General features: G+C 43.8%; 1 protein-coding gene across 3 annotated transcripts in view; it reads left to right on the forward strand.

The window, feature by feature from the left end:
• Positions 1 to 23,294, forward strand: part of LOC143981648 (uncharacterized) — a 281,237-nt gene that overhangs the window by 253,201 nt on the left and 4,742 nt on the right. Inside the window, exons 1-3 of one of the 3 annotated variants that reach the window (XM_077479638.1) lie at positions 4,486 to 5,078; positions 13,625 to 13,951; positions 22,100 to 22,363. In XM_077479638.1, coding sequence (XP_077335764.1) covers positions 4,868 to 5,078; positions 13,625 to 13,951; positions 22,100 to 22,363 — 802 coding nt within the window. In that variant the 5' untranslated portion in view covers positions 4,486 to 4,867. Of the gene's footprint in view, positions 1 to 4,485; positions 5,079 to 8,763; positions 9,047 to 13,624; positions 13,952 to 22,099; positions 22,364 to 23,294 lie in introns of those variants that run through there. The other 2 variants (XM_077479641.1, XM_077479642.1) reach the window with 2 other exon arrangements.

Raw genomic sequence — 23,294 nt, forward strand, 5'->3', positions numbered from 1 at the left:
AGTTTGGAATTAGGAATTTCGGAAATTTTAAAATTCTAAAATTTGGAAATTTGAAAATCCGAAAATAAGAATGAAAATCTGAAAATTCAAAGGAATAAAAATCCAAAAAAACAATAAAATCTGAAATGATAACTAACTAATAATAACTATTAAATTCTAGGTATTGGAATATCCTTTAAAATTTGGCTGTTAGTGAACGTGAGGAATACGAATTATTCCAAAGTTACGAATTATCTGAAATAATGAATCTAAAAGAATGGAACGTAATGATCTAATAATAATAATAAATCACAAAAATAATAATAAAACCTTTATATTATTATTTATTATTAATTAGTTTCATTCCAATTGTATAGATGCGGCATACGTTATTTCAGATAATTCGCAACTTCAGATAAATTTGTATTCGTTACGTTCACCAACAGCCAAATTACCAAATACCAATACCTATAATTTAATAAACTAAATTTAAAAAAGTTGCGCTAAAAAAGTCTCAATCAATGAGTCCAATGAAACTTTGCAAAGCGACAAGAAAATCAATATAGGCCACTTGGAGTTCTTGATCTCACCGCAGTGTGCACACACAAACAAGAACGTGCCCGACCACCGTAGTTGTAGAACCTGCTTACCAGATGGCAAGCATAAAGGGTGAATGGTTATAACCCGGCCTAGGCCTTTAGCTTGCAGGTGACAACAATGGTAGCAGTAAACCGCATCGTGCAGATCGCTCCCTCTATCCAGCTACGGTGTCCGTTTGAGCTCAAATGGATACCCAAAAAGAGATAAAACTAGCCATAGTGTGATATAGTCTAAATATTAATTTATTTAAAACAAAGTAATGCACTTACATTTAGGAAGAAATAAGTATGCATATAAAAGAAATGCTGGCCGGCACAAACCCACGGAGCCCATCCTCCTACTCCAATCGCGTGGTGACGCCACTACGTGCCTTTCCCAGGCGCGTTTCGTCATCAGTAGACGTCAATGGGAGAGGTGTGCTTTTTTTTTTTTTTTTAGCTGTCAAAAATTCAGTAAGCAGTATTTTTAACACCGCAACAGAAGCACTAGGTACCAGTGTGAAGACATACATAGAATTTAAAGGGATATATTTTTCTTGAGCTTTTCTTGCACTTTATTTTTAACACAAAAGCTCAGTGTGAAAGCAACCTATTGGCTGAAAAAGTACCTATAACGGCCGACAATTAATTCATATTCATTTAAATTCATGGTATTAAAGAGGAACTGCAGTCTGCTCACATCATTTATAATAAAAACATATTTGCCATTCTAAAGCTTCCCTCCAACAACTTTGCATATTATTTTATATATACTGTGATTCTGTACTTGCCAAATATGCTGCAGAAATCTCCCTCCACCGAGTCTGGCTGCAGCCATTTTAACTGTGGGCAGGTAAAGCTGCTGCCTGTTCACTTCCTGGATTTACACAGACACACAGAGGCACACCTCCAGCTCTGCAGCTCTCATTGGCCCTCTTATGACTCATCACTCCCCCCTTCCTGGCAAACTCTCATGAGAGTAAGAGAGAGAGCTGTACATGGTGTCATAAGCCTAGGCTAATGACCAGACAGGAAACAGGAAGTGGGCTGTATAAGGGATTTACTGGCAGAAAAAAATGTATTACTATCCAAAGTTAAAACAACAACAAGAGCATTGTCAGGGCTGGCTTAGCCCTTCCTTCTCTGGGCTGGCCACTCAGCTGACGGCTAATTGCCAGCTCTCTTCTCTCTCCACAGTTACCAGCTGTTCCTGATGATGCTCTGACCTGCCTACTTGAAGCCTTCCAGCTCACTTCACCTCTGCCTTCGCCTTGGTCACATCACTAGAAACCATCTCCTGCGGTTTGTTTAAAGACTGGCTTTGCTGACATCCCTTCTGCTCCTTATCCTGCTTGCTGTTGCTCTACTTGGATCCCTGACTTCTGGCCTGGCTGACTACCTGATCTGGTTACTGGACTATGGCTATGCTTGACTACGCTTTTTCTATTTACCCTTTTATTTTTATTAATAAACAAGTGTGATTTAATTGTACTTCTGTCTCAGTCTGATTCATGGTTTCTGACAAGCAGAAGATTTAATAGATGGAAAAAATGATTGAGATTCTGCTTTAATTAAAAAGTAAAAAATATATAGAGCGGGTAAAATAAGTATTAAACACATCACCATTTTTCTAGGTAAATATATTTCTAAAGGTTCTATTGACATGAAATTTTCACCACATGTAGGTAACAACCCATGCAATTCATACATACAAAGACACCAAAACACATACATTCATAAATAAATGCTAATTTGTAATAAAATGGAATAACACAGGGAAAAATATTGAACACATGAAGAAAGGGAGGTGCAAAAGGGCATGGAAAGCCAAGACACCAGCTGAAATTAGTAATTAGAAAGCAATCCTGCACCTTGTCAGTGCAAATTAATATCAGCTGGTTCAGTCTCAACTGATGGCCTGTAAAAACGTGTCTCATTACCAAGGTGTCACACAAGAAACAAATGGGTAAAAGCAAAGAGCTCTCTCAAAACCTTTGCAACCTTACTGTTGCAAAACATACTGATGGCATTGGTTACAGAAGGATTTCTAAACTTCTGAATGTTCCAGTGAGCACTGTTGGGGTCATAATCTGGAAGTGCAAAAAAACATAATTTCACCATAAACCGGCCACAATCAGGTGCTCCTCACATGGTTTCTGACAGAGGAGTGAAAATAATTATCAGAAGAGTTGTCCAAGAGCCAAGGACCACTTGTGGAGACCTTCAGAAAGACCTGGAATTAGCAGGTACAATTGTTTCAAAGAAAACAATAAGTAATGCACTCACCCGCCATGGCCTGTATGCACGCTCACCACGCAAGACTCCATCGCTGAAGAAAAAACATGCTGAAGCTTGTTTAAAGTTTGCTGCACAACAGTTAGACAAGCCTGTGAAATACGGGAAGAATATAGAACTGTATAGATGCCATAATACACACCATGTTTGGAGCTCAAATGGCACATCACCCCAAAAACACCCCACCCCCCATACCAACAGTGAGGTTTGGAGGTGGGAATATCATGATGTGGACGGGACTGTTTTTCAGCATACGGTACTGGCAAACTTCATATCATTGAAGGAAGGATGAATGGAAAAATGGACCAACACATTCTTGATAAAAATCTGCTGCCATCTACCAGGATGATGACGATGAAACGAGGGCAGACATTTCAGAAAGACAATGATCCCAAACACAAAGTCAAGGAAACTCTCTATTGGTTTCAAAGAAATAAAATAAAGCTGCTAGAATGGCCCAACCAATCACCTGACTTGACTCAAATAGAAAAATCTATGGAAAGCACTAAAGATCAGAGTTCATAGAAGAGGCCCATGGAGCCTTCAAGATTTCAAGGTGGTGTGGAAGAATGGGCCAAAATCACACCTGAGCAACCCATGCGACTCGTTCCTCCATACAGCAGGCCTGCGTCATTCCATGTTATTACACAACTTAATTTCTGAACTTATTTGTTTTGTTTTCCTTGTGTGTATGGATTGCATGGGTTGTTACTTAGGCTCGGTTCACACAGGGGCGGCACGACTTGCAGCGCGACTCACAGACTCGACCTGCAAACGACTTCAGCGGCGACTTGCAAAACGACTTCTGTATAGAAGTAAATGCAAGTCGCCTGAAGTCGCCCCAAAAGTAGTACAGGAACCTTTTTTCTAAGTTGGAGCGACTTGAGTCGCTCCTAGTAGAACGGTTCCATTGTACAGAACGGAGCACGACTTGTCAGGCGGCGAAGTCGCCTGGACAAGTTGCCCCTGTGTGAACGGAGCCTGACAGGTGGTGAACATTTCATATCAATAGCACCTTTAGAAATGTATTTACCTAGGAAAATGGTGACGTGTTCAATATTTATTTTACCCGTTATATATATATATATATGTATAAAAATACCTTCAATTTCAGTTTTTGTTTTGGTTTCGGCCAAGTGCATCCTGAATTTTCAGTTTCGGCACAGGAATTTTTATTTTGATGCACCACTGTCAGATCACCTTAAGGCGAGGTGACAGGTGCACACCGTAGGGATCAGGAGTGCATCGCAAGGTTGTGGACCCTACGGCTGACTGCTGCAGACGGGGGACAGATCCCACTGGGGTTAGAGCGTAAGATTCCCTGGGGCGCGGAGTCTAAGAGCCAGCAGGTGTTCACCAGCGCCTCTGGTGGTGAGGATGGACTTGGCTGCAACTGGTTCCAGGTCGCGACCCCCAGGGTCCCCCAGCTCACACCCACAGTAGGCAACAGGAGGATAGGGATGGTGAGGGACAAAGCCAAGGTCGGGGCCACAAGGAGACAAGGATAGTCGGGTACACGCCAAAAGGTCAGGATCACAGGCAAACAAGGATAGTCAAGACACGCCAAAGTCGGTAACGGAAAACAGTAGCAGCGCACATGGCAGGAAACAGGAAGCTAATACACAAAGGAATACACAATGGTTGATCAGCACTGATGGTCTGCAGTGCACAGGTTAATATAGGGCTCCCTGATAGGGCCTGGGGTGGAGCCATGCTTAGAGGAGAGGTTATAAAAACCACCAGGTGGAAGTGGCTGGCCTCTTAGTCTGAACACATGAGGGGAGGTAAGCAAACACAGGAAGATCACTGCATAACCATGACAACCACTACCTACAACGGATTAAATCAGCGCAGCACGATCTGCAACGCTAAAGAGCTAACTGCATAATTTGGCACAGAGCCAGAGCCTCAGGAAAAAAACGAAACTGAAACTGACTAAAGCTCTTTGATCAGTGTCAACAACACGTTGTTTCTTGTTTTACTTAGACAGATGGGAGTTTGGTCATTTACAGTAAATGACAGACTGCTTCACACTCATGCTTTTCTCTCTTGAGCATCAACCACTTATTACGAAAGCTGACCACTCACCACATCCAATTTTACCCACTAAACTATCTCTGGTGGATGCATCAGCCATGAAGACAGCGGACCTTCTTCTTCTTGAGACCAAAGCCATGAAAAGCAGCAGCCCAAATACCTACTGCTTCTGGAACCTGTACATTCAAGGTGAGTTTTTATAAATAAGACAGACAGACGGACACAACATTAAAAAAAAAAAAAAAACACAAAACTACTCATAGAGGCTCTTAAATTGTACAGGTGCATCTCAAAAAATTTGAATATTATCAAAAATTTAATTTATTGCAGTAATTCTATTCAAAAAGCGAAACTCATATTATATATAGATTCATTACACACAGAGCGATATATTTCAAGCATTTCTTTCTTTTAATTTTGATGATTATGGCTTACAGCTAGTGAAAACCCAGAATTCAGTATTTCAGAAAATTTGAATATTACATAAGACCAATAAAAAAAAAAAAAAAAAAAAGGATTTTTAATACAGAAATGTTGGCTTACTGAAATGTAATGTCCATGTAGTATGCACTTAATACTTGGTCGGGGCTCCTTTTGCATGAATTACTGTATCAATGTGGCGTAGCATGGAGGCGATCAGCCTGTGGCACTGCTAAGGATGTTATGGAAGCCCAGGTTGCTTTGATAGTGGCCTTCAGCTCGTCTGTATTGTGGGGTCTGGTGTCTCTCATCTTCCTCCTGACAATACCCCACAGATTCTCTATGGGGTTTAGGTCAGGCGTGTTTGCCGGCCAATCAAGCACACTGATACCATGATCATTAAACCAGGTATTGGTACTTTAGGCAATTTGTGGGCAGGTGACAAGTCCTGCTGGAAAATGAAATCAGCATCTCCATAAAGCTGGTCAGCCGAGGGAAGCATGAAGGGCTCTAGAATGTCCTGGTAGAGGGCTGCACTGACTTTGGACTTGATAAAACACAGTGCACCAACATCGGAAGATGATATGGCTCCCCAAATCATCACTGACTGTGGAGACTTCACACTGGACCTCATGTGACTTGGATTCTGTGCCTCTTCACTTTTCCTCCAGACTCTGGGACCTTGATTTACAAATGAAATGCAAAATTTTCCACGGTCCGTGATGATTTGGGGGAGCCATTCCATCTGCTGGTGTTGGTCCCCTTCAGTGTATAACAACCCTATCAACTCCACAGAATTGTAATGATTTAGGATGTCTATAGTTAACACCATGGTTCTTATATTTTTATATTTTATTTTATTCTGTATGTGCTCCGCTAGAGTGACATCTGCCACATATCCTATAGTGACATCCACTCATCTTCTATAATTATATCCCCCATCTCCTATAGTGACATCCCTATTTCCTATAGTGTCATCTCCTCCATCTCCTATAGTAACACCCCCCATCTCTTATAGTGACATCTCCTCCATCTCCTATAGTAACACCCCCCATCTCTTATAGTGACATCTCCTCCATCTCCTATTGTGACACCCTATCTCATTTAGTGATATCTCTCATCTCCTATAGTGACACCATCTATCTCCTATAGTGACATCCCCCCATCACCTACAGTGACATCACCCATCTTCTATAGTAACATCCTCCATTTCCTTTAGTGACATCCCCCCATCTCTTATAGTGACATCCTCTCATCTCCTATAGTAACACCCCTCATCTCTTATAGTGACATCCCCCCATCTCTTATAGATAAGTAATGCACTCACCCGCCATGGCCTGTATGCACGCTCACCACGCAAGACTCCATCGCTGAAGAAAAAGCATGGGGAAGCTTGTTTAAAGTTTGCTGCACAACAGGTAGACAAGCCTGTGAAATACGGGAAGAATATAGAACTGTATAGATGCCATAATACACACCATGTTTGGAGGTCAAATGGCACATCACCCCAAAAACACCCCCCCCCCCCCATACCAACAGTGAGGTTTGGAGGTGGGAATATCATGATGTGGACTGGACTGTTTTTCAGCATAGGGTACTGGCAAACTTCATATCATTGAAGGAAGCATAAATGGAAATATGGACCAAGACATTCTTGATAATAATCTGCTGTCACCTACCAGGATGATGAAGATGAAACGAGGGCGGACATTTCAGAAAGACCATCATCCCAAACACAAAGCCAAGAAAACTCTATTGGTTTCAAGGAAATAAAATAAAGCTGCTAGAATGGCCCAACCAATCACCTGACTTGACTCCAATAGAAAAATCTATGGAAAGCACTAAAGATCAGAGTTCATAGAAGAGGCCCACGGAGCCTTCAAGATTTCAAGGTGGTGTGGAAGAATGGACCAAAATCACACCTGAGCAACGCGTGCGACTCGTTTCTCCATACAGCAGGCCTGCGTCATTCCATGTTTTAACTTAATTTCTGAACTTATTTGTTTTGGTTTCCTTGTGTGTATGGATTGCATGGGTTGTTACTTAGGCTCGGTTCCCACAGGGGCGGCACGACTTGCAGCGCAACTCACAGACGCGACCTGCAAACGACTTCAGCGGCGACTTGCAAAACGACTTCTGTATAGAAGTAAATGCAAGTCGCCTGAAGTCGCCCCAAAAGTAGTACAGGAACCTTTTTTCTAAGTTGGAGCGACTTGAGTCGCTCCTATTAGAACGGTTCCATAGTACAGAACGGAGCGCGACTTGTCAGGCGGCGAAGTCGCCTGGACAAGTCGCCCCTGTGTGAACGGAGCCTGACAGGTAGTGAACATTTCATATCAATAGCACCTTTAGAAATGTATTTACCTAGGAAAATGGTGAAGTGTTCAATATTTATTTTACCCATTTTATATATATATATACATATATATATATAGATGTATATATATATATATATATATATATATATATACATATATACATATATACATATATACATATATATATCTATATATCTATATATATATATATCTATCTATATATATATATATATATATATATATATATATATATATATATATATATATATAATATATTATATATAATAAAAATACCTTCAATTTCAGTTTTGGTTTTGGTTTCGGCCAAGTGCATCCTGAATTTTCAGTTTCGGCACAGGAATTTTCATTTTGGTGCACCACTGTCAGATCACCTTGAGGCGAGGTGACAGATGCACACCGTAGGGATCAGGAGTGCATCGCAAGGTTGTGGACCCTACGGCTGACTGCTGCAGACGGGGGACAGATCCCACTGGGGTTAGAGCGTAAGATTCCCTGGGGCGCGGAGTCTAAGAACCAGCAGGTGTTCACCAGCACCTCTGGTGGTGAGGATGGACTTGGCTGCAACTGGCTCCAGGTCGTGGCCCCCAGGGTCCCCCAGCTCACACCCACAGTAGGCAACAGGAGGATAGGGATGGTGAGGGACAAAGCCACGGTCAGGGCCACAAGCAGACAAGGATAGTCGGGTACACGCCAAAAGGTCAGGATCACAGGCAAACAGGGATAGTCAAGACACGCCAAAGTCGGTAACGGAAAACAGTAGCAGCGCACACGGCAGGAAACAGGAAGCTAACACACAAAGGAATACAGAATGGTTGATCAGCACTGATGGCCTGCAGTGCACAGGTTAATATAGGGCTCCCTGATAGGGCCTGGGGTGGAGCCATGCTTAGAGGAGAGGTTATAAAAACCACCAGGTGGAAGTGGCTGGCCTCTTAGTCTGAAGACATGAGGGGAGGTAAGCAAACACAGGAAGATCACTGCATAACCATGACAACCACTACCTACAATGGATTGAATCAGTGCAGCACGATCTGCAACGCTAAAGAGCAAACTGCATAATTTGGCACAGAGCCAGAGCCTCAGGAAAAAAACGAAACTGAAACTGACTAAGGCTCTTTGATCAGTGTCAACAACACGTTGCTTCTTGTTTTACTTAGACAGATGGGAGTTTGGTCATTTACAGTAAATGACAGACTGCTTCACACTCCCGCTTTTCTCTCTTGAGCATCAACCACTTATCACGAAGGCTGACCACTCACCACATCCAATTTTACCCACTAAACTGTCTCTGGTGGATGCATCAAGCCATGAAGACAATGGACTTTCTTCTTCTTGAGACCAAAGCCATGAAAAGCAGCAGCCCAAATACCTACTGCTTCTGGAACCTGTACATTCAAGGTGAGTTTTTATAAATAAGACAGACAGACAGACACAACATACACACGGTCGGACATTCCGACAACCAAATCTGTCGGATTTTGTCCAATGGATTTTGTCCGAAACTGTTGCATACACACAGTCGGACAAAGTTGTCAGAAAATCCGATCGTACGTGACGTGATGGCGTTATTTCGTTTACGACGGGACTACGTTCAGGCTAGTAGCCAATAGCTTTGGTTTAGGAATTTGATCTGAGCATGCGTGGCACTTTGTCCGATCAGAATTCTCTACACATGATCGGACAAAGTCCGATCGGATCATGTTGTCGGAAAATTTTATAGACAAGTTGGAAAACTTGGTCCGTCGGATACTCCGACGGAAACAGTCCGATGGAGCCCACACACAGTCAGATTATCCGAAAACACGGTCCGATCGGACATTTTCCGTCGGAATGTCCGACCGTGTGTACAAGGGCTTAGAGGCTCTTAAATTGTACAGGTGCATCTCAAAAAATTTGAATATCATCAAAAAGTTAATTTATTGCAGTAATTGTATTCAAAAAGTGAAACTCATATTATATATAGATTCATTACACACAGAGTGATATATTTCAAGCATTTCTTTCTTTTAATTTCGATGATTATGGCTTACAGCTAGTGAAAATCCAGAATTCAGTATTTCAGAAAATTTGAATATTACATCAGACCAATAAAAAAAAAAGGATTTTTAATACAGAAATGTTGGCTTACTTAAATGTAATATCCATGTAGTATGCACTTGGTCGGGGCTCCTTTTGCATAAATTACTGCATCAATGTGGCGTAGCATGGAGGCGATCAGCCTGTGGCACTGCTAAGGATGTTATGGAAGCCCAGGTTGCTTTGATAGTGGCCTTCAGCTTGTCTGTATTGTGGGGTCTGGTGTCTCTCATCTTCCTCTTGACAATATCTCACAGATTCTCTATGGCAGGGATATGCAATTAGCGGACCTCCAGCTGTTGCAGAACTACAAGTCCCATGAGGCATAGCAAGACTCTGACAGCCACAAGCATGACACCCAGAGGCAGAGGCATGATGGGACTTGTAGTTTTGCAACAGCTGGAGGTCTGCTAATTGCATATCCCTGCTCTATGGGGTTTAGGTCAGGCGTGTTTGCCAGCCAATCAAGCACAGTTATACCATGATCATTAAACCAGGTATTGGTACTTTTGGCAATGTGGGCAGGTGACATGTTCTGCTGGAAAATGAAATCAGCATCTCCATAAAGCTGGTCAGCAGAGGGAAGCGTGAAGCGCTCTAGAATTTCCTGGTAGAGGGCTGCACTGACTTTGGACTTGATAAAACACAGTGCACCAACATCAGAAGATGACATGGCTCCCCAAATCATCACTCACTGTGGAAATTTTACACTGGACCTCATGTGACTTGGATTCTGTCCCTCTCCAGACTCTGGGACCTTGATTTCCAAATGAAATGCAACATTTTACACAGTCCGTGATGATTTGGGGGAGCCATTCCATCTGCTGGCGTTAGTCCCATTCAGTGTATAACAACCCTATCAACTCCCCAGAATTTTAAATAATTTAGGATGTCTATAGTGAACACCATGGTTCTTATAACCAATTTTTTTATTCTGTATGTGCTCCGCTAGTGACATCTCCCCACATATCCTATAGTGACATCCACTCATCTTCTATAATTATATCCCCCATCTCCTATAGTGACATCCCCCGTCTCTTATAGTGACATCTCCTCCATCTCCTATAGTGACATCCCCCATCTCTTATAGTGACATCTCCTCCATCTCCTATAGTAACATCCCCCATCTCTTATAGTGACATCTCCTCCATCTCCTATAGTGACATCCCCATTTCCTACAGTGTCATCTCCTCCATCTCCTATAGTAACACCCCCCATCTCTTATAGTGACATCTCCTCCATCTCCTATAGTGACATCCCCATTTCCTACAGTGTCATCTCCTCCATCTCCTATAGTAACATCCCCCATCTCTTATAGTGACATCTCCTCCATCTCCTATAGTAACATCCCCCATCTCTTATAGTGACATCTCCTCCATCTCCTATAGTGACATCCCCATTTCCTACAGTGTCATCTCCTCCATCTCCTATAGTAACATCCCCCATCTCTTATAGTGACATCTCCTCCATCTCCTATAGTAACATCCCCCATCTCTTATAGTGACATCTCCTCCATCTCCTATAGTAACATCCCCCATCTCTTATAGTGTCATCTCCTCCATCTCCTATAGTAACATCCCCCATCTCTTATAGTGACATCTCCTCCATCTCCTATAGTAACATCCTCCATCCCTTATAGTGTCATCTCCTCCATCTCCTATAGTAACATCCCCCATCTCTTATAGTGACATCTCCTCCATCTCCTATAGTAACATCCCCCATCTCTTATAGTGACATCTCCTCCATCTCCTATAGTAACATCCCCCATCTCTTATAGTGACATCTCCTCCATCTCCTATAGTAACATCCCCCATCTCTTATAGTGACATCTCCTCCATCTCCTATAGTAACATCCCCCATCTCTTTTAGTGATATCTCTCATCTCCTATAGTGACACCATCTATCTCCTATAGTGACATCCCCCCATCACCTACAGTGACATCACCCATCTTCTGTAGTAACATCCTCCATTTCCTTTAGTGACATCCCCCATCTCTTATAGTGACATCCCCTCATCTCCTATAGTGACATCCCCCCATCTCTTATAGTGAAGTCTTCCATCTCCTACAGTGACAGCCCCCATCGCCTATAATGACTTCTGCTTATCTCCTATACTGACATCCCTCCATCTTCAATAGTGACATCTCTTCCATCTGCCATAGTGACATCCCCCATCTCCAATAGTGACACCCCCTATCTACTATAATGATATTCCCATCTCCTATAGTGACATCGCCTCCATCTCCTATAGAGATACCCCTATCTCTTATAGTGACATCTTCCATCTCCAACAGTGCCACCCCCATCTCCTATAGTGACATCTCCCATCTCCAACAGTGCCACCCCCATCTCCTATAGTGACATCTCCCATCTCCAACAGTGCCACCCCCATCTCCTATAGTGACATCTCCCATCTCCAACAGTGCCACCCCCATCTCCTATAGTGACATCTCCCATCTACTATAGTGACACCCCCTTTCTCATGAGGGCCCATTTCACCATCTTCCTATACAGGAACAAGATAGGGTATACACCTAAAACTTGGAGAAAATCTGTCATCTTTTATCCCTCACATTTTTCCGGTCCAAGGCCCACCTCCAGAATTTAGAAATAGCCCCACATTCAGGCTTTAAAGTTTTACTATAGCAGAAGCCATTCTTGGCCAACACATCCTTCACCTCCATCTCTTTACTCCTGACATCCATAACTCTGCACAGAGCAAGTCCAACACTGACATAGAATGGCCCGCCCATCTCTTCCATTGTCCTCACTGTAGGTCCCCATAGGTGAGCTCTCCCCTGGAACCTCTACCGGGCCTACCCTGAGGAGCTCACTTTGTAAGACAACAAGCTTGCATGGCAGTCTACTAGGGTTAGCCTTTTCTTACATGCTCTAATTTTATGTGTGTTTTGTTTCTTCCTCTTTGCTGTCATGTTATGTTTTTGTTATTGTAAGATTCTCGTTTTAAACAATATTTTAATAATTCATATTGATGAGGAAAGTTCCAAGAAAGTCCGTTCAGTTCTCGTGTAAAAACTCAAAAATTGATTTAATAATAAAAATAGCAAAATATTACAAGAACAATATCAAAGTATAAAATGTCATTAATAATGTATCATATTCTTAAGATGAAGATTGAATCAGATGTGTGTCTGTGTGTAGATGTAGCTGTCCTCGTGCTGCGAGTGTCTGCAGCAGAATCTTCTTTTCTGACCTCTGTTACTAGCTTTTTACTCCTAAAATCAAACCCATGAAAATAGCCCCCGTCTTCCTAAAAAAGGTTTGGCCAGATGTTAAAATCCAACACCATCTCTATTCACAACATTCCATGGGAATGGGCAAGAATGCTGTGTGAATCCATTTAACATATACAATATAAGTTTCCTTTAACTTCTAAATCAAATACTACATATATCATTAATATCTATCTATCTATATATATCTCTATATCTATCTATATCTATCTACCTATCTATCTACATCTATCTATCTACATCTATCTATCTACATCTATCTATCTATCTATATAATATATATATTATATTAATTGAAACCCCAATGTTCTTATTATTATCCTAATCAAGAAATATTGTAATATAAAGAAATGATGATCTCAACTAAAACTTTGAAAATTTTTGCATCTTAAGTAATGTAAAACCTTCCTTCTCATCTATGATGGGGGGAGGTGAGAACTCAACCCACTCTGAATTACTAACACGTTGACTCTACATCGAACTGCTAAGATCTAATCCATTCATTAATATTTGTTAATAATGAATATTCTAACAGTTATAGCTGTTTTATTGTTCTGTTTGTATCCATTACACCAGAAATTACAATTAAAATTTAGGGGCACTATGAAAATTCTGCTCACATTTCTGATCTGTCTTCTCCTCCCAGGTCTCCTGTGTATGATGATCATACCGGTGTCATCAGGAACGGTGTATGTACAGAGCGGATCAGACATCACTGACTGTAATATGAAATGTCCTCATGATGATGTTACTGTGGAGCTGTACAGACAATGTGGAGGAAAGCAGAAGACACTGCTGGAAAATCACTCTTATCACAACAATATGAAATCTCATGACCCCAGACTCCAACTGCACACAGGGAGTGGCTGCTGGATGCTGACACCTGCCAGGAAGGATGATTCCTGTGTGTATAAGATCTGGTGTCACTGTGATCCTGGATATCTACCGTCCTCTACAGACATCCTTGTACTTGGTAAGAGTCCATATACTGCAACAAACAATATCACACCGCTCTGTGGGAGAACATTTTCTGTTTGAATCTATTTCAAATGGAGGAGTACAGTGGATTAATGGTTAACACTTCTGTCTTGCAACACTGGGATCATTGGTTTGAATCTCAGCCAGGGCACTATCTGCATGGAGTTTGCATCATCTCCCTGGCTTGCTTGGGTTATCTCCCCCACTCCAAAACAGATGCCATTTGGCTGCCTTGGCTCTTTAGATTCTGATTTGAGGACAGGGACTCGTGAATTTACAGAAATGCACTGTGACGGAACCGTCCAGCACCCAGCATGGGTGCTTCCTTGAAGAAAGTAGACATGTGCGCCGTCAATAAATTTGTTCTGTTTCGTTCCATTTTGTTTTGCACGAAAATTTGTGTCCGAAATTCAATTTGGATTCAATTTGGCCACTGTTGTAACGGAATTTGGATCCGAAATTCCGAAATTGGTTAACGAAATTTCCTATAAAATTCATAAGCATAGAAATTCCCATAGGGTTTCCACCATCCCTGTGCTGAGTTCCCAGGTCTGTACTCCCGCTGTGCCCATTATGAGGGGTTCCAACCATCCTTGTGCTGAGTTCCCAGGTCTGTACACCCGCTGTGCCCATTATGAGGGGTTTCCACCATCCCTGTGCTGACTTCCTCTGATTGGTGAAAAAAACACCAGTCACGTTTCATATTTCCTATAAAATTTGTAAGCATAGAAATTCCCATAGGGTTCCCACCATCCCTTTGCTGAGTTCCCGGGTCTGAGTGTACACCCGCTGTGCCCATTATGAGGGGTTCCCACCATCCCTGTGCTGACTTACTGGGGTTTTAAGTTTTAGGTTTGTTAAATTTTCGTAACAATTATGAATTTTCGTTATGATGAATTTATCATTATGAGGGGTTCCCACCATCCCTGTGCTGTGTGACTTCCTGGGGTTTTAACTTTTAGGTTCGTTAACTTTTCGTAACAATTACGAATTTTCGTTATGAATTTGGATCCGAAATTCATAAAAATGGGATTTTTATATACAGCTTACCTGTAAAATCCTTTTCTTGAGAGTACATCACAGGACACAGGAGCTTCATTACATAGTGGGTTATATAGGCACCTCTGGTGATTGGACACTGGTTGACCCTAATTAAAGAGAATTCCTCCCCTATATAACCCCTCCCATTTGGGAGGCACCTCAGTTTTGTAGCAAAGCAATAAGAAACCACGTAAAACCCAAGAGGGGCGGGAGCCCTGTGTCCCGTGATGTACTCTCAAGAAAAGGATTTTACAGGTAAGCTGTATATAAAAATCCCATTTTCTTGATCATACATCACGGGACACAGGAGCTTCATTACATAGTGGGATGTCCCATAGCAATGCTCAGGTTGAGGGGAGGGAGACACAGATCATAAATATAGACCGCCAGGGACCTGAGGACCTAAACTGCAGCCTGCAGTACACTGCGCCTGAAGGCGATATCCTCTTGCCCTCTGACATCCACCTGATAGAATCTGGTGAATGTGTGGACTGATGACCAAGTCGCAGCCTTACAGATCTGAGCCAGGGAGGCCTGGTGATGCACTGCCCAAGAAGCACTGACAGCCCTAGTAGAGTGCGCTTTCACCTGAAAAGGAGGAATCTTCCCCTTTAAGCTATAGGCCTGAGAAATAACCTGTCTGATCCACCTTGAGAGAGTGGACTTTGACGCTGCCTGACCCCTTCTAGGGCCTTCTGGCAGAATAAATAAACAGTCAGTTTTTCTTATCTGAGCAGTTGCTTGAAGATAAAGACTGATTGCTCTAACCACATCTAAAGTGTGTAAGGACTCTTCCTCTATGGACTGAGGATCTGGAAAAAAGGATGGTAGGATTATATCCTGATTCAGATGGAAACCTGAAACCACCTTAGGTAGAAAGGACCCGTTGGGACGCATAACCACCCGGTCCTTATGGATAATTAAATAGGGCTCTTTACAGGAAAGAGCTGCCAATTCTGATACCCTTCTAGCCGTGGATATGGCTACTAGGAAGACCAGCTTCTTTGTCAAGAGAGCTAAAGAAGCCAGATGCAGAGGTTCAAATGGTTGGGCCTCTAAGGCCGAGAGAACCAAATTCAGATCCCATGGGCATACCGGAGGTTTGACTGGTGGTTTTATCCGCATAGCCCCCTGGATAAAAGCCCGTACTAGGGAGTGTGATGCAAGAGGTCTTTGAAAAAAGACCGATAGGGCCGAAATCTGCACCTTGATGGTGCTTATGGCCAAATTCATTTCTAGGCCTGATTGGAGACAGGCCAAGATTCTGCTAATGACATACCTTCTAGGATGCCATCTCCTGGGTTCACACCAGGAAACATATGTCCTCCAGATCTTGTAATAGATACGCCTGGAGGCCGGCTTTCTGGCATTGACCAGAGTGGAAAGGACTGGCCCCGAAAGACCACGGTCTCTCAGAATGGGGGTCTCAGCAGCCAGACCGTCAAATTCAGACTGCGTAAAGCAGGATGGTAAATTGGACCCTGTGAGAGCAGATCTGGCCGGAGAGGGAGGGTCCATGGCCTGCCCACTGCCAACTTCATGATTTCTGCATACCATGGTCGCCTGGGCCAAGCCGAGGCCACTAGAAGGACCGACTTCGACTCCCTCTTGACCCTTCCCAGGAACCGCGATAGCAGCGGGCTCGGGGGGAAGGCATAGATCAGATTGTACTGATCCCAGGGAACCGTCAGAGCATCTGACCCCTGAGCAAGTGCATCTCTTGTCCTTGACACAAAGTTGTCCAGTTTCCTGTTGAATCTGGACGCAAACAGATCCACGTCTGGAGTGCCCCACTTGTAACATATGTCTCGAAACACATCGGGGTGCAGAGCCCATTCTCCTGGGCACAACTGCTGGCGGCTGAGATAATCCGCCTGCCAATTCTCCACTCCTGGGATGAAGACTGCAGAGAGGCACGGAACATGCTTTTCTGCCCAGACAAGTATGCGATTCACCTCCTTTTGGGCCACCAGACTTCTGGTACCGCCCTGGTGATTGATATAAGCCACTGCGGTGGCATTGTCGGACTGAATCCGAACTGGGAAACCTCGCAGTCTGTGAGACCACTCTGAGTGCCATGTAAACTGCCCGAATCTCCAAGATATTTATGGGCAGCAGACTTTCGGTCGCAGACCATTTTCCCTGCGAGCATGTTCCCTCCAATACGGCTCCCCAGCCTGTCAGGCTGGCATCCGTTGTGACAATCTTCCATGAGAGGGGAAGAAAAGTTTTGCCTTTCAGCAAATTCCTGGTTTGTAACCACCAGACAAGACTTTTGCGTGCCCGGGGGATAAACGCATAGGAAGATCCAGGGATTGGGGCTTCCTGTTCCAAATCGCAAGGATGCATCTTTGCAGAGGCCTTGAGTGGAACTGGGCGAATGGGACGGCCTCGAATGAGGCGACCATTTTTCCCAATAGTCTCATACATAAGCGAATGGAGGAAGATCTTCTGCCCAGAATCAGGCGCACCAGATCTCCAATGGCCAAGGCCTTTGGCCCTGGAAGGAACACCCTGCCCTGAGCGGTGTCGATAATCAGACCCAGGTAATCCAACCTGGTGGTCGGTTGCAAGGACGACTTTTCTAGGTTTATAATCCAACCTAGGCGCTCTAGATGTTCTAGCGTTCTGGTGACGCTGCGACTTGGCAACTACAGGCACGTTGTAGTTCTCTCTACGAGAAGCAAGTCGTCTAGGTAAGCCATGACGGCTATGCCCTGAACTCTTAAGATTGCTAAGAGAGGGTCTAGAATCTTTGTGAAGACTCGGGGGGCCGTAGCTAGGCCGAACGGCAGGGCCACAAATTGAAAATGGTGCTGCTCTACCGCGAACCTTAGAAACTTCTGGTGTGCGGGAAATATTGGCACATGGAGATATGTATCTTTGATATCTATTGATGCCATGAATTCTCCTCCTTGCAGGGAGGAGACCACAGTGCGTCTTGACTGCATCCGGAAGGTCTGGATGTGTAAAAACCGGTTTAAGTCTCTCAGATCCAAGATAGGTCTGACACTTCCGTAAAAACCTGAACCCTGATCTTTCGGGCTCACTTCTACTATCACACCCTGGGATAGTAACTGATCTAAGGCCAGGAATAGCGGTTTCTGCTTTATCGGATCCTTGGGGATCCTTGACCTTAGAAAACGAGAGGGTGGAATCTTCTGAAACTCTAGCCTGTAGCCCAGAGATACTGAAGAGATCACCCATCTGTCCTGAATCTCCTCCCGCCAGGCGCCTGCAAACTGCAGGAGCCTTCCCCCCACTCGGCCGAGCGGGGGCGCCCCTTCACAAGGAGGTCTTGGGGGTCTGCTTGGCAGGCTTTCGCCCCCAAGTCTTTTTCTGTCCCTGGGCTCGGCCCTGAGGCTTTCTAGCAGCGGAGGGCTGGGAAGGCCGTCGCCACTGTTTAGAGCTTGATGCTTCGGGAGAAAGAGTACGCCTGAATGAAGGACGTTTACTCTTTTTGACTGGAAGGAGTGTAGACTTACCTCCTGAAATATTTTGGACGAATTTATCCAATTCTTCCCCAAACAAACGCTCCCCTTTAAACGGGAACCCAGCCAAATGCTTCTTGCATGACATCTCAGCAGCCCAATTTTTTAGCCATAGAGCCCTACGCATGTGTACCAACATGAGGGATAAACGTGATGCTTGTTGGACAGAATCCCAAATCGCATCAATTATGAAACATAAAATGTGAGGCATCTCTGCATATTTCTCTACTTCCTCACTGGGGAGGAGTCCAGACATTTGTTTAACCTGTTCCTTAAGGAACTGACACAACCCCACGGCTGCGACTGTAGGTTGCACCACAGCGCCAGCCATGGAAAAGGAGGCTTTTAACAAGGTTTCCAGCCTTTTATCAGTTGGATCCTTCGAATACCTGCGCATTATCCAAAGGACAAGTTAGGTTTTTATTCACACAAGAAACAGCCGCATCGACAGATGGGACCCCCCCATTTCTTGGTGAAACTTTCCTCCATAGGATAATGCATAGAAAACCTCTTGGGAGGAGTAAACAGTTTATCGGGATGTCCCCAGTCCTCATACATAAAATCACCCATTAAAGGATGAATTGGGAAGGAACAAGCAGTCTGTGGGGCTTTCCTGACTCCCAGGGAAGAGACAGAGGATGTAGCGACTTCAGCAGCCGGCATTCTGAACGTGGTACGCACCAATTCAGTATAATACTGCACCTGCTTTCTGAGTGCCTGGGAGGAGGGGACTAACTCCTCTTCCTCTGACTCATCCGACTGCTCATGATCCCTATCCAAAGATAGAGATCCCTCCTCATTTTCAGAACAACTGTCTGAGAGAGGGATTTCAGCAGAGGGAGGGGATCTACCCCTTTTCCTGCTATCTTTTAGGGAAGCAGAAATAAAATTCATTATCCTCCCTTCAAAACCCTCCAATGTAGCCCTAAGGGAGTCCTCAGTGACATAGACCGGGGCTGCGACATTAGGAGAGGCTGCAAAGCCTGAAAGGGGCACTGACTCGTCTTGAGAGGCAGGCTCCAGTCTTGCAGAGGGGGATGGTAATTTGCATGCACTTTTGGAACCCCTGGACCTAGGCGGTGACTTGCCAGTGCTTTTATTACCTGCCCCTGAAACCCTCTTACGAGGAGACATAGTACTAAGCTACAAAGCAGAGGTACTAGTACAAATGCAATCACTGTTGCGCTTAAAGTCTCACAATAAATCAATATATGCTTAACTGCACAACCTGATGCTGAGTAGGTGTCTTAAGGTTTGCCTGGATCCAATCCCCACGGATGCTTACAGCCCACAGCTCCTGTGTCTCCAGTTACAGTCCCCTGACGCTCTGGGCTTTTTAAAACTGCCGCTTGGCGCCTGCACTACAGCGTTGTGCACACTAATCGTGCACAGCTGGCAACCACACCCCCCTCCTCCATTAGGCCGGGAGCGCGCCCGGCGCGCGTGCACACGCCCGCGCGCGTGCACGAGGACCACGGAATCCGGGGGGGGGGGAAGGAGAACCCAAAGGGAGCAACGTGGGACCCCTGGACCTGCATGGGACCCCTTTTTACCTTAACTGTGCCAGGAACTGTAAGGGAGACGTGAGTAGCTGGAGAACCAGGCTTTCACTGAGCGTGTTGTATTGAAAGGCATGTAAGTATGCATCAGGCTGCTCTTACTCCCTCTAGTGGTGGAAACCAGGTAAGACATACAACTACTCACAATGAAGAAATCCATTCATATATTTAAAATATATAGGATGACTTCCCTTACCTGTTCCCCGCCGCAGGAATTGCTGATCTCAGACCAATTCCAGCCTTCACCCATCACGGCGGGTATTGTTAGCCAACCTTCAGGCGTATCTGGGGTTCTTACGAAAAGATCCTCCTACCTGGGCCATGTAAAAAGCTCTGCCAGAAACTTACGGGCGCCCTGAGTCAACAGTACCCCAAGTCTGGTTGTCCCAGAGCCCAGTCTTCCAATGGAGAGGACTTACAGGCAAAACCTCGTTTCTTCGGCAGACGAAGCCCGGGCACCATACCATCTTGGGAGTCAAATATCGGCCCGAGTTATGGATCCGGTTTGTTGTAGCCCTTCGGCCCTCGCCGGGACCCGCATAGAGCTAAGTTTTACGTGACCATCGACCAGACACTGGCGAAAAAACTGAGGTGCCTCCCAAATGGGAGGGGTTATATAGGGGAGGAATTCTCTTTAATTAGGGTCAACCAGTGTCCAATCACCAGAGGTGCCTATATAACCCACTATGTAATGAAGCTCCTGTGTCCCGTGATGTATGATCAAGAAAGAAATGTTGTATTTCGTACAGAATTCATATGCATAAAAATTTGTATTTCGGATTCGTACGAATGTACGAATTTTTGGAAATTCGTACGAATTTTCGATTTATACGAAACTAATCGCACATGTCTACAAGATATAGCTTCCTCCAGTCTGGACCCAGGAACGGGGTATTATAGCAGAATATTGCACTCAAGATACTAGGCAACACTAGCTTAGGTGTATACTGGAACTGTAGCTGACTTTATTGTAAATTCACACAGAATATATACCATGCAAGGTCAGATAAGAATTTGATTACATTATCCTAAACAATGCAAACTGTAAACAGGGATATAATTGACATAGTTAAGGAACAGCCAACATAAATAGTATGCTAATACACATAAACATATAACATCCCACAATAGTTCGATAACAAGGTAAAGTGGACACAATATTAATATCATCTCCAAGAGATGAGTAGACAGACAGATACAATAGGTGACTCACTTAACAATGGGAATGCACACCTAGAAGGCACACAGTAGCAGAGAAATACTCAACAATAAAGATAACAAACAGAGGATCCACCCCACCTCAGACTGTCCAGCACCCGTCTACAACAGTCTATTAGACTACTCATACAATGTTCTAGCAGTCTGAAAAGGTGGAATTAATTTATTTTCATATATTTCTTGAGGGATCTTGTTGATAAATATTTCTGTCCCAAGACAAGGAGCATCACCAACCCAGTCTACAGGAGGGCCACCATATTCCCTCTGACCATTACCTGTACAAGATTAAATATTATACCTTTCCATCCACTCCAGAAGGGAAGCTTTATTGTCCTTATTCTGAGAATTAATCCAAGCCTCGCTCTCAACATTCATAACGTGGTTGCCCATCATTGGAGAATGATCTGCTCTCTCCATGGGTCATAATCAGTGCCTATTATTACTTTGTATCTATTCTATGTATCTAGGTTCCATTTTGGCAATATGCCAAGCTCCTGTGGCTTCTTTTACTGACAAAACATGTTAAATTTACTGACGGAACACTTTTTTTTACTGACAACCTGAAAAAATGTCAGAACTTCTATTAAAAACAAATCAATATTTAAATAGTTTAAACACAATATGGAAACACCAACAATACACGTAGCAAGTCATTTGCACGGTTTACACTTACAAAAGTCAACACAGCATGACAAATTATCAGCCCCTGATATTTACGGGCAGTTGTAAAAGTCACAGGTTTTACAAACTGTCAGTAAATTTACTGACGGTTGGCAACCCTGCATGTTGGTGGCATATGACTGATGGTGACTGTCTTCCTTCTGATCATTCCAGATTCGATTCTCATCTCCAACATCACCAATAACTGTAGTCGGCTGGGTGAGGAGATGGCGGTGAGCATCCAGTTCTCTGGAGAAGAGAGCGCTGTGACCTGGGAGGTTGACGGGGAGCCTCTCCCTGAAAGATACCGGCTGATAGATGACAATAGGACGCTGATTATCCCCAGTGTGCAGAGAGACGACGCCGAGAGGAGATTCCGGGTCAGGATCACCAACCCGGTCAGTGAGAAGATCCAGGAATACCGGCTGGAGATCAGAGGTGAGAGGGGCAATTACTGGGGTAATAATCTGATCTGTATAGAAGATAATCATAGTGGGTGGGTGACACAAAATAGTATCATCTTGTCTCTTCCCTGTTCTCCAGTGATCATGCCCTCAGCACAGAAACCCATAGTGCCCAACTGTCCCTGATTTGGAACAATGTCCCTATTTCCTCCTCATGTGTCCCTCAGTTTGGTCTGATCTATATAGTTGTATATAAAATGCACTATTTAGCTTTCAAAAAGTGTTTCCCAGTGTTAAACCTTTCATCCCAATTAATTCATAACAGCTGTGCTTCCTATAGTAATGCTGTGATTGGCCCACAGCTATCACATGATACCCGGGCCAATCTCAGCACCCTGTACCATCTGATATCTGTGGGCAAATCACAGCATCATTAGAGTAAGCACAGCTGTTAAGAATTCAATTCTTTGCCACTGCACGTATGCGTTATATGGATGACAATAGAATTATCACTTTACTCTTGCCCACAGAATCTTTACTGGGGGTGAGTGGCTTCCCTAGGCTCAGCAAAGTAAATATACATGGCTGAGCACATGCACATTATGGTTCCAAGTACACAGCAACTTTAAGTGACTGGGGTATCAATTGATTGCAATGTCAACAAAGATGTTATCAATTCATTTTATTCATAACAGCTGTTGCTTCTATAGTGATGCTGTGATTGACCCACAGCTATCACATGGTACTTGGGCCAATCTTAGCACCCTGTACCATGTGATAGCTGTGAGCCAATGACAGCATCACTAGCGTTATGAATAAAACTTATCGATCACATGATACCCCAGCGGTTCATAGCGGCTGCTTACCAGGAGCTGCATTCCACATGTGCTCAGCAATATATATTTATCAAACGATTTCTGTTACAGTGATCATCACTGTAATAACAATTGCGGTGTAAAAAAAAA

The sequence above is a fragment of the Lithobates pipiens genome, unplaced genomic scaffold, assembly GCF_037356315.1.
Source record: "Lithobates pipiens isolate NorthernLeopardFrog02 unplaced genomic scaffold, aLitPip1_a1.2 Scaffold_16, whole genome shotgun sequence".
Taxonomy (NCBI): domain Eukaryota; kingdom Metazoa; phylum Chordata; class Amphibia; order Anura; family Ranidae; genus Lithobates; species Lithobates pipiens.